The following is a 10,554-nucleotide window of genomic DNA, read 5'->3' as shown; positions in this document are numbered from 1 at the left end:
ACTTCTACTCTAAACGGATCATTGTCTGTGGGAATACCGAGAACTGGAGCGTTCGTAAGAGTGTCTTTGAGCCTACCAAATGCTTCCTTGCATCCGGCTCCAAACTCCCACTCAACATTGCCAGTCAAGCGGTTCAAAGGCGTCGCAATTCGGGCGAAGTCCTTTACAAATCTACGGTAAAAGTTCGCAAATCCCAGGAAACTTTGCAAGTCCTTCTTGCATGTGGGCTCGGGCCATTCCGCGACCGCCGCCACTTTCCCAGGGTCCATCCGTATCGTTCCATATGAAATAAGATGTCCGAGATATTCGACTTCTGACTTTTCAAATTCGCATTTTTCCGGCTTACACGTGAGTTTGTTTAGGCGCAGTATGTCGAATACACGCCGAACGTCCTCACGATGCGTTTGCAAATCGTCAGAGAATATCAAGATATCATCTAAATAAACGATGACCTTCCCTTCCATTATCATCTCATAGAATAAGTCATTCATCATCATTTGGAAGGTGGCAGGGGAGTTCGTGAGGCCAAAGAACATGACCAGGGGTTCGTAAAGCCCGCGATTCGTGATGAATGCGGCTTTCTCTTCGTCACCCTTTTTCATACGAACGTTGTTGTATCCCCATCTGATGTCCAGCTTCGAGAAATAACGACAGTTTTTTAACTTATTCAATAGTTCTGAGATGAGTGGCAGAGGGTATTTGTTTTTCTTTGTCATCTCGTTTAATTTACGATAGTCCTGCACAGGCCGCAATTTCCCGTCCTTTTTCTTCACAAAGAAGAATGGGGCCCCCCATGGTGACTTCGAGGGTCTAATGCGTCCGGTTCTGAGATTTTCTTCTAGAAATTCATCTAGCGCCTTCTGCTCGTTCAGAGTCATGGGATAGACTTTTCCGCAATAAGGTTTAGCTCCCGGTAGGAGTTCTATCGCGTGGTCCCATGGCTTCCGATCAGGAAGAGCATTAAACGTGTCTTCGGAGAACACGTCGGCGTAATCTCGGTAATGTTCCGGAACAACATCCTCCATCTTTTTAGCTTTGTATTTTCCCTCCGCTATCGCGATGTCCGTAGCATTGGCGCGAAGGTACTCTTTTCGTTCATGGACGGTTCTAAGCCATGCATTGCTATCCATCATAAATATACGATCCTCGTGTTCGACCAGGTTTTCGCTGAAAACAGAGCATGATTCTGGGCATCGATCGAATTTTAACAGCTTTCGCTGCCAATCGATGGTTGGATTATGGTACTGAATCCAATCGAAGCCCAAGAATACTTCCGCACTCTGTAATTCAGTCACAAGGAATTGACGTTTCTCCTTGTGCTTCCCAGTGCCTACTACGAGTTCGACATAGTCCGTGATCCTTCCCCCAGAATTCGCCGACCCATCTGCATTATAGACTTTGATAGGGTTTTCGAATTTGTGTACTTCAATACCATGTCGTACCACAAAATTCCTATCGATGCACGATCCCGTACTTCCTGAGTCTAATAATGCTCGCGTGTCGATCACCTGTTCCGTTTTGGGAATGATGACCGCGATAGGTAGCTCCATCTGTCGACCACGACCTACTCCCTTTACAACTACATTTCCACGCAACTTCTCACCAGTGCTTCCAAAGCCACCGGTACCTCGTATAGTGTCCTGAATCGTCCCTTGGGCAATGTCTATTTCCGGAACCTCGGCACACTCCAGGATCAACTGCGCAATTCTCATGCTATATTCGACATGGAATTCCTTGTCCGAATTGTTGATGAGGAGAACCTTAAGTCGTCCAGTGTAATCGGGATCGATTACACCAGCGCCTACGTCTAGACCTTTGACTGCGAGTCCAGATCGTGGGGCGATTCGGCCATATACGCCTTTAGGCATCTCCATTCGGATTCCTGTGTCTACTAACGTGCGAGAATGTGCAGCTATAAATAAATCTTCTGCCGCGTAAAGATCATATCCGACAGAGCCCTCCGTTTGTCGCTTTGGAGCTATGGCTCTTGGATCGTCGAGATAGATCTTCAACGTGGTTTTTGGTTTCGATGCGCTCGATGATTTTCTCGATGTTTTTGTATTTTTGGTGGAGGAATTAAGCACAGTTATAGCACTGCCGCGCTCATTGTGAGACGCCTCCGCTTTGTATGTATTAATAGATAGCGTATCACGTGTATGTAAGTCCGTAGGGGATACATCATTGTGCTCAATGAGATCCACGCTGTCCGATAAAGGAGAAAATCTGTTCATAATTGGCAGTGCAACTGGCGCATTCAGTTGTTGCCGAGCCGAAAACCCGCCTTTGTGAAAAGCTCGGGCCTCGATGCATAGAGGGAGCGTAAATAATTTAGTCCCTGTTCCTCATTGTCCAGGTTGACCGTTGTGGGGTTTTCAGTCTCCGTCTCTACCCCCGTTTCGACAGCCAGCTCACGTACTCGTTGTGGCTGAGGCCCTGCCGCCCGGTTTGGTAGATGCCACGTGTCTCCGCATGTCCCTTTTTCTGTTTTCTTCGCTCCGCATTTGATGCAAGCCCGATCGATCTGCATCGGCTGCCCACCTCCTTGGTACAAAGTACCCGTTCCATCCCTTCTTGGCTGGTATGAGACCCCGGCCACTGGTATGACCCCAGGAGTTCTTTGTGGTGCTGCTGGAGCAGCTTGACGAGCCGGTTGTGTTGCCGGCTTGCTTCCAGAAGCGTTTGAGTTGCCGTGGTAGCGGCTCCACAAAGCTTTTTCCTCCTGGCGAATTCGCCAGTTGCGGTCAATGCCGCGGATACGGGTGCACCATTCTACATAAGTGGTGGGAATGTTCCCACTCATGTAGACTTGGTCGATCACGTTTTGGCTGGTGCCTCGTTTTAGCAACCTAACCACATGTTCGTCACCCAAATTGTATCCGGCCTGACTTGCCAGATCCTCAAACTCGACGATGTAATCGTCGGCCGACCGATTTCCCTGACGCACGTACTCGATCTTTTGCTGAGCCTTTTCTCTTAGGCTAGCATCGACATAGTGGTCGTCCAGGATCCCCCAAAGATCTGTACTGGAGATCTGCCAATATCCGCCAATACAATTTGTATTGTACAGGATTCGGATGAAGGCGTCTACCTTCGGCCCGCGGATATAGCTGACGATAATATTGGTTCTCCTGTTATCGTCGTTGATCTGGTGATCGGCCAGGAACAGCCGCATCTCCATCTTCCACTTTTCGTACTCATCCTTATTGCCGTCGAAATCCTTTGGTTTGTTTACTACAGGTTTTCGACCTCCACCTTGTTGTTGATTTTGCAACAAGGTTGCGATTTGGGAGAGTGCGATGGCGAGTGCGTTGGGCGGAGGAACTGGTGGGGCGGGTCTCGGATTTACCGGGACCTGAGGGTAGGATGGTTGAGGCTGTGCCAACCTCGGTGGTGACCGTCGTGACTGCGGCCGTTGCGGTGAGCGGTTTGGAGTCCGCATGAGCTCGTCGGGGGATGATGGGCCCTGACGAGGCGCGTTTGGATCCTCCCATGGGTTCGACATGATGTTGTGAAGAGCGTGGTTCTATTCACGGAATTTCCGACCGTGGAGCCTAATTGCCTATACAGAGGCTGCGGTGGAGCGTGCCGCCTCAATTGCTCTGCTCCCTGATTCTGCCGAGGAATTTCCGACCTCGCGATCCAATTCGGGGATTTCCTGACCCCGGAGCCCAAGTTTCCAAAACCAGACCGCTTTCTGGGTCTATCAAATCCACGCGCTGCCTGGTCCCCTGTCACCAAAACAGGATCAACCCAAAAAGGCTATCCAAGCCCGCACAGCCGTTTATCTCCGGATGGTGAAAAGATTCCCTGTTCCTACCGCTAAGTCTTCCTCTTAGCCAATAGGGGTAACTCGCAGGGACAAAGTATTGCTACACTAGCCTACTGTTACTTATCTAGGCTCCGCAGTAATCAACTCGATTCGCGATCGCCGTGAGCCCCGTGGTGCTTTTGACTATTATGCACTGGGTTGCCTAATCACGGAGGGGATTTGGCCCCTTGGAGACTACCACTGAAGGTAAATCTCCCGAAGGTTCGTCTCGAGTCGACCGGCTCTGTACGTAGCTATCTACCCTTGTCAAAGTGCCTGCGGTGGGCGTTCGAATGAAAATGCCAATAATGGCTACACTTTAAGCCTAGTGCCCGGCTCTGCAAGACTGTGTTGTCTCGGACGTTTGATGTGCGGATGTAGAGAGTGAGCGGTGGGGTGGCTCGGGTAGGATTGGATGTGGAGACTTGTATTTAGAGAGTTCTTTGCCCTATGTGGCCCGGGTTTAGTACCGGAGGGTGGTCACTCTCGAATACAAGGGTTTGAAAGACGCGGTAATACCGGTCGAGCGAGTTCGGAGTAGAGTAGTCTTCAGTTAATGACACGGCTAGGTTTTTAGCGTTGAAAGTGCCAACTGAAGACTGAGGATTGCCCTCAGCTTCAGTCTGCTTATATATTGTACAAACCGCATGAGTAACTACATATTACATGAGAGAGCATATGTGAAGAGGAATGAGCATATCTGTGACATAGGTAAGGTCCGAGATAGGCATGAGAAAACAAAAGACATATATGGTAAAATAGAGATAAGGTTCCGTGGTCCGAAGTAATGCGTCCGAAATGAAAGAACCGTAACACATGCGAGCTTCTGGTGTGTCGCTTGGCAATTACAGCCGGCTCCAATGAGGAGCAATTCAGAGGAATAAAATACTCAGACCTTAGCCCGCTCGCAGTTGTGAACACAAGGTCCTGTGCGGGACGAGCATCGCGGCTTCGAGTCTGCTGCCATGGTGGTTAGAAAGCTTGAGAGATGTTGGAAAACGCGAAAACGGAGGACCGCTTATGTCATACATTTCCCACACATAAACACGAGACCATGAAGGTACTTAGATAAGCGTGGACATATATAAATAAATGCTCTTGATTTGATATTTTGAGAGGCTGTATGGCAAGCACGTGACGAACGCGACCTGGTTGCTTTTGTGGCACGCCCAACGCGTTCGGATGTCCACCGCGACTTGCTCTCTGCTATATCGAGTTCATGCATCCCTTGTACACTTAAGACTTACCCAACGCTCCCTCACTATCTTGCAGCACTCAGATGTTGATGGCGCGCCCGGCAGATCCGACCCCTCCCATGTCGGTGGGCAGCGACGATTCATCGCCGTTCCCATTACTCTTTGAGAGCCGCACGGAAACAAAACGACCACCCTTGAGGCGTACAAAACGGTGCCAACTTCCTCTCGATTTTTTCAGTAGCTCATGCAGCGAAGTATCCGACGATGACGATGACGAAGTCTTCTGCTCGCGCTTCGTTATGCCCAACCATCATGTGAAAGTCATTACTGGCTCCGACAGCGATTCGGAGTCAGATCCGGAAGATGACGAACTCGCAAAAATAATACGCCTCACTCCTGTGTCTGTGGAGTCGCTGAAGACTGCAAAGGCCTCACATGTGCCCGCGCCCGCCACATCTCCCCCGCCGCCTGCGGTAAACCCTGTACCTTCAGCACACGATGATTTTGACTTCTCTGCTCCTCCTGTATATCATGGCTTTTCCTACGCGGCCTTTGGTCTCGTGAAACGCGTATGGGATATACGCCGCGACGCATGGAACAATCAACCGGCTGCTGCTGTTGCCGCAGCTGCATACGGCGGCATCGCCCTTTCTCCTGAGCCGCAACCTCAAGATCGACCACCACTTGTCCCCCAACGAGTCGCAAGCTCGGATCCCTCCGCGCCAATATACCCACGCATTGGGTCTCTCGCCGGCCTACACGATCCCCAAAGCGCTGCCATGGACCGCGCGTTCTGCCGCTTTCCCATGTACACCATGCTCAAGATTCTATTCCTACATGAGATGCTCCGTTCATCCTCTCGCTTACCACCTCCTACCACTCCTACAGCACCCCAATCACGCTCACCGACGGATAGCGACGAAGAAGACACGCTTGTCGGGGATGAACACGCGGACGAGGACCTCGCCAAAGGCAAGACAAGGGCGCCCTTGTCGAATCCCATCCTGACTGCGACGGAGTGGCAGCGTACATGGCTCGAGCGCTGGCAGTTCCTCATGGACGTTTCTACCACCGACCCTCTTACCGTTTCCCCGCGGTTGACCTCCCCCGAGGACACGGCATTGCGGGTAGAGCTCCTCGAACACACTACTCGCCAATGGGCTTGCGCTGATGTGGACATACATGCCTACTCAGTGGACGCTTATGCCGATACGTCCGCGTACGTGGAAGAGACAAGCATATGCACCGACGAGTCTGAGGACGAAGACGCTGTGCGATCGCGCTTGATGGAGGAGGCTTTCCGTCCGCAAAGCCCAAAATTCTTCTTCGCCGGGAGTGATGACGACGACGACGACGACTGGGACGCTTTAGAAGAGGACTTCCGCGGGCTCGCGAGTTGCTCGGCGGCCGCACAGTTCCTATCACGGAGGGATATGAACCACCCTAATATGATGGCGATGGCTTGATTGCATGTCGCACTGGTCATGACTTTTGCCACCGGAAATGACAACAATGACGATGATTTCAACAGTCTAGTGTGTATATCGCAGCGTTCGAGTACTTGTAGTATTAATGTTTATCCTTATTTCTGTCGTTTTGTACTCAGTACTACGTGAATGTATTCCTGATACAATTCATTACGTGCGCAATGGCTACACAGGAGAAGTATATGGTTAAGAGACAAGGTGAGGTTCGGATTGGTACCAGTGAGTGAGATGTACGGATGAATTAGCTGACAGATATAACTACTGATTGTCCTTCAACTTGCTACCGGGACACCGGGAGGTGATGCATCCAGTCCTAGGGTAACACACATTTTCACGATTATTTAGAGAGTCCTGGATGCCCAAGTGAACCATTTCAGCCATGAATGAGCAGTACACGCTTGGCGCCTATTTCACCTTCATAACTCGAAGCCTCACGTTGGCTCCGTCGCATTGAAATCCACATACTCAAGGTATGTTTCAGGTTTCAGCATCGGGTTATTTATGATGACACGAGAAGCCTGCGGGCCGTCAGTCTACAATTTCTCACGAGGTTTTGGCGAGACTCACCTGTATGGGCTCTGATACACTCACCTCCGCGACGTCATGTCGTGGCGGCTCACTTTCCAGGGATTCTTCATATGTTGAATACGATGGCGGACGTCCCTCTTCGCCCAATGTTGTGTTCTGAATTTGGATAGATTCAATGGGAGACGCAGCGGACGTCGAGGCGTGAAGGGGTGTGCCTGCCGAAGGAGTTACCAGCTCCTCTGTAGTCATTATTTTCTGCACCGCGGACTGTGCACTTGTCGAAGGCGTGCAGTGTGATGGTCCAGAATGTGTGCAGAACATCCTCGGGTACTGGTTGCATACATAGCTACACGGCCGGAAGTTGGGATCAATGCGCAAGCTAGGCCTCTCGGCTAGACGCAAGTCAGTTGATCGATTTAGATAAAGCGTAGCAGGAGATGGAGATTCGCACCTTCGTTGAGACAAGGGGATCTTGATCCTGTTGTCCTTCGTCTGCTCAGTATGACGGCTGCTATAAGACAAACGAGCGTAGTCACGCCAAGGCAGGCGCCCATTACGGCGTAGAAACCCGTCGGAGCGCATGCATTTATCATAGATAACATAGTGTTATCGTTCGGGGCGCTCGTAGTGGGCACCGCACGGGCCTTCGCTTGGGAGAAATTGGCATATCGGCGAACGAAATGAAGTTCAAGCTGGCGTGTAGGTTGAGCTGCCCAGTGACTGAACAATTCCCGGTGTTGGTCGAAGTTGGATGTTTGGGGTGGAGCAAAGGAATGACTGGGGTAGGGAACCACGGGAGACATGGTGCGTGAAGGACTCAATTGAATGAGTATGCCCAAGGTAACGCGAAGGCTGACCTGCACGCTCGACATCTCTTTTGACCTCGAGGAGATGATAGGCGTATATCCGAGGAGCTGTTGCACTCGACCTTCTTTGTTCAACTTACTCGACCCTTGAAGAATGGTAGTGTGTCCTATTGTATGTCATGAGATCGCAGAGCGTGTACTCTGAAACATCATCGTGGCCACGCCTCGCGCACCGGACTTGTATAGTAGCAAGTGCACTGTAGCTGTCGTCAAGGAAAGATCAACGCATGCGGAAAACGTACCCGGAGGAACAACGATCTCGCACCCACAGATCGATTGTGCCTTGTTCCTGATCCACAGCATGCATGAGCTTTGACTCTCGAGAATCGGTTCAGAACATGAATTTAAGTGTTATGAATGTGGCTGGATCCGGAAGATAGATGCTATATGCGGGCCTGAGGCGCAAGTGAACCATAGTAAATGCTGCGTAGCAGACGACGTGAAAGGCCAGCATGTTTGTCATCAGAGACTCACAGGTTTCGGCAAATTTCAATAAGAAACCCGGTGAGAGTCGCTGTATTCACTTTACACATATTGGTCTGTTAGCAATGCACTCCGATCACTAAAATTGCTCTGCCACGCGTAGTTGGGGGCTTCTTTTGGCTCACAGCTGCACAGAAGGGATGCCGCAAGATTGCCGGATTATTATAATGTTATACTTGCCTGAGATATGACCGTCACGACACAGCCACAGTGTTGCTGGACATCAATTCAAAGCTACATTGTAACTCAAGTATTCCTGTATGTACGACATGGTATGTTGGCATGTCATGAGCTGGTGTTGGTAGTTAGGATCATCGCAACATAACCGCACCTTCGAACAGTTTCTCGGAAGACCATCTTTATTATGAATACGCATTCAGTGAGACATCGCATTAGTATAGAATGCCATTGAGTGTCAAGCTGTATCGTCTAGATATATCAATCTCTCACTCATGTGCGCGCCAAGCCCGAAGGACAGAGATCGCATTGTGCGTCTTTCAGCAGAGGCTTCACACCATTGTAAGATTGCGCTGAAAAGGAGGTAGCATCGGTCAGCATATTCCAGTCGGTCACCGAACGTAATCATGTCGTAGCGGAACGATGGGTCGTTGTCGGCGATGCGCGATGCGAATGCTTTCGCGAGACTTTCATCCGGCGAAAGGCCGATTGGACCACGAACAGTCGCCGTGGCATCGAGCGTGAAGCGTTAGCTGTTGGGGACGGCTAGCCAATCAAGGAAGAAACTCGAGAGATTTCTTCTGTCGAAGGCTTATCAGGTCCAAGCTAACCAGGCCCGGGAGAGCCGCGGCTGCCGATGCTACTTCCTGGCTTCCTGTCGCCTACTCCGACACAACGTCAGCAAGGGAAAGAGAAACAGACCTAAGACTATTGGTTTCTCGTAGGAGGGTAGCAAGGTAACCCAGTGCCATGAGGACTTCCGATCGGTGAAGATCGATAGTGAGGTGTCGCACCCTGCGAGCGCAATCGGAAATATACTCGAGAATGAACACGCATATTCTGCCCCAACGTCTTCTAGAGGTTTCACCCATGGTGGTTTGGCGTATTCCGAGCTGATGAAGCGAATGAGCGGTGACAGACAGGTCGAAAGCGTCGGACGTTTCCCAGATGAGATACAATCAAGAAAAGTACGTCTTCAGCTAGCAACAAGAACGCTGCGCTGGACGATGACAGTACCTGCGAGTATTGGCATTGTATACGGGGTTAGATATAATCGTATTCACAGTTGTGACGGACAGTTCATGCCGTACCTCAGATGTCTTCGTGGCACCTTTTTCTCCATATTGTGGTTTGTTACGTCCATGAGTTGAGCATTCGACGTTACAGTGCAGAAAGGCTGGTAATCATGATGCTTGAACGGGAGTCGATCGACGCGCTATTTCTGAAGGAGATCCTTGTTGAAGAACGCCCTGAAGTACAGCGTCGGGACAAGAATAGAGCAGAGCACGTATCAAAGGCCAGCGGTAGTGACGGTCCCTTGAAGCGGGATGGTTGACGATAGCGACTGCGTGCTGTCCAGTATATAGGGGACTTTACCGTGAGATAGCGATGTTTTACCAGTTAACAAGTACTGCTTGAACCACGACTTATACCAGCTAATTAGCCGTGAATTATATAGGTTAATTTGACTTCTAGGTCTGGGCTAATTAACCGGTCAAGCAGCCCATCGTTCCTATTTCACATACTAGTGCCCCTTGGACACGCTTGGTAGTCTCACAGCTCTACTGTACCTGGGATTGACGCGTCGTCCTGCTGGCATCCGGTATTGTGCTGTGGACAGCCTCTTCCGACATACCTGCATTGGAAAGTTCGCTTGTACAATCTCACAACCTGCCGTCTCATAAATCGATGTCGGGCGATGTCTGTTGCAGTGAGACTACAGCCTTGACATTAGTATGCGAGATACGACAGCTGTATTGCCTGCTTGGCCCTCGTGTGTGGCTATGCTTTAGTGCAAGATGCTGCATAGCCACTTGTCTTCACAAGCTTTGCCGCGTTGATCTGATGGTCGCAATACCCTTCCCGCCAGGCGCTCACTCTACGAATTGCCCTCCGCCGTGCCGGGTGCTCAGTGAACAAGCGGATTCTAAGTCATTTCTTACTCAGCTGAATTGCCGACGCGTTATATCAGGCACTGTGTCTTGGCTATCCCCTAGCGCAACACCGAG

General features: G+C 50.5%; 4 protein-coding genes across 4 annotated transcripts; 1 reads left to right on the top strand and 3 right to left on the bottom strand.

The window, feature by feature from the left end:
* Positions 1 to 2,385: 2,385 nt before the first annotated feature.
* Positions 2,386 to 3,502, bottom strand: POSPLADRAFT_1145808 (hypothetical protein; the record flags this gene model as incomplete). Its single annotated transcript, XM_024485846.1, has 2 exons — positions 2,386 to 2,769; positions 2,852 to 3,502. The coding sequence occupies 2 exons, from the start codon at positions 3,500 to 3,502 to the stop codon at positions 2,386 to 2,388; spliced, it is 1,035 nt and encodes a 344-aa protein (XP_024338119.1).
* Positions 3,503 to 5,123: 1,621 nt separating this feature from the next.
* POSPLADRAFT_1058236 (hypothetical protein) lies at positions 5,124 to 6,470 on the top strand (the record flags this gene model as incomplete). Its single annotated transcript, XM_024481012.1, has 1 exon — positions 5,124 to 6,470. One exon carries the CDS (start codon positions 5,124 to 5,126, stop codon positions 6,468 to 6,470), a length of 1,347 nt encoding a protein of 448 aa, XP_024338118.1.
* Positions 6,471 to 6,922: 452 nt separating this feature from the next.
* POSPLADRAFT_1034767 (hypothetical protein) lies at positions 6,923 to 8,418 on the bottom strand (the record flags this gene model as incomplete). Its single annotated transcript, XM_024477048.1, has 6 exons — positions 6,923 to 7,009; positions 7,083 to 7,411; positions 7,471 to 7,992; positions 8,059 to 8,082; positions 8,128 to 8,174; positions 8,360 to 8,418. 6 exons carry the CDS (start codon positions 8,416 to 8,418, stop codon positions 6,923 to 6,925), a joined length of 1,068 nt encoding a protein of 355 aa, XP_024338117.1.
* Positions 8,419 to 9,019: 601 nt separating this feature from the next.
* Positions 9,020 to 9,833, bottom strand: POSPLADRAFT_1040437 (hypothetical protein). Its single transcript, XM_024477746.1, has 2 exons — positions 9,637 to 9,833; positions 9,020 to 9,562 (listed from the first exon to the last, which is right to left on the bottom strand). Exon 2 carries the CDS (start codon positions 9,415 to 9,417, stop codon positions 9,208 to 9,210), a length of 210 nt encoding a protein of 69 aa, XP_024338116.1. The 5' UTR covers positions 9,418 to 9,562; positions 9,637 to 9,833; the 3' UTR covers positions 9,020 to 9,207.
* Between the last annotated feature and the right edge of the window lie 721 nt (positions 9,834 to 10,554).

This window comes from Postia placenta, assembly GCF_002117355.1.
Source record: "Postia placenta MAD-698-R-SB12 unplaced genomic scaffold POSPLAscaffold_9, whole genome shotgun sequence".
NCBI classification, from domain to species: domain Eukaryota; kingdom Fungi; phylum Basidiomycota; class Agaricomycetes; order Polyporales; family Adustoporiaceae; genus Rhodonia; species Rhodonia placenta.
The sequence above is the reverse complement of the archived record's forward strand: the minus strand, read 5'-3'. Positions and strand labels throughout refer to the sequence as shown.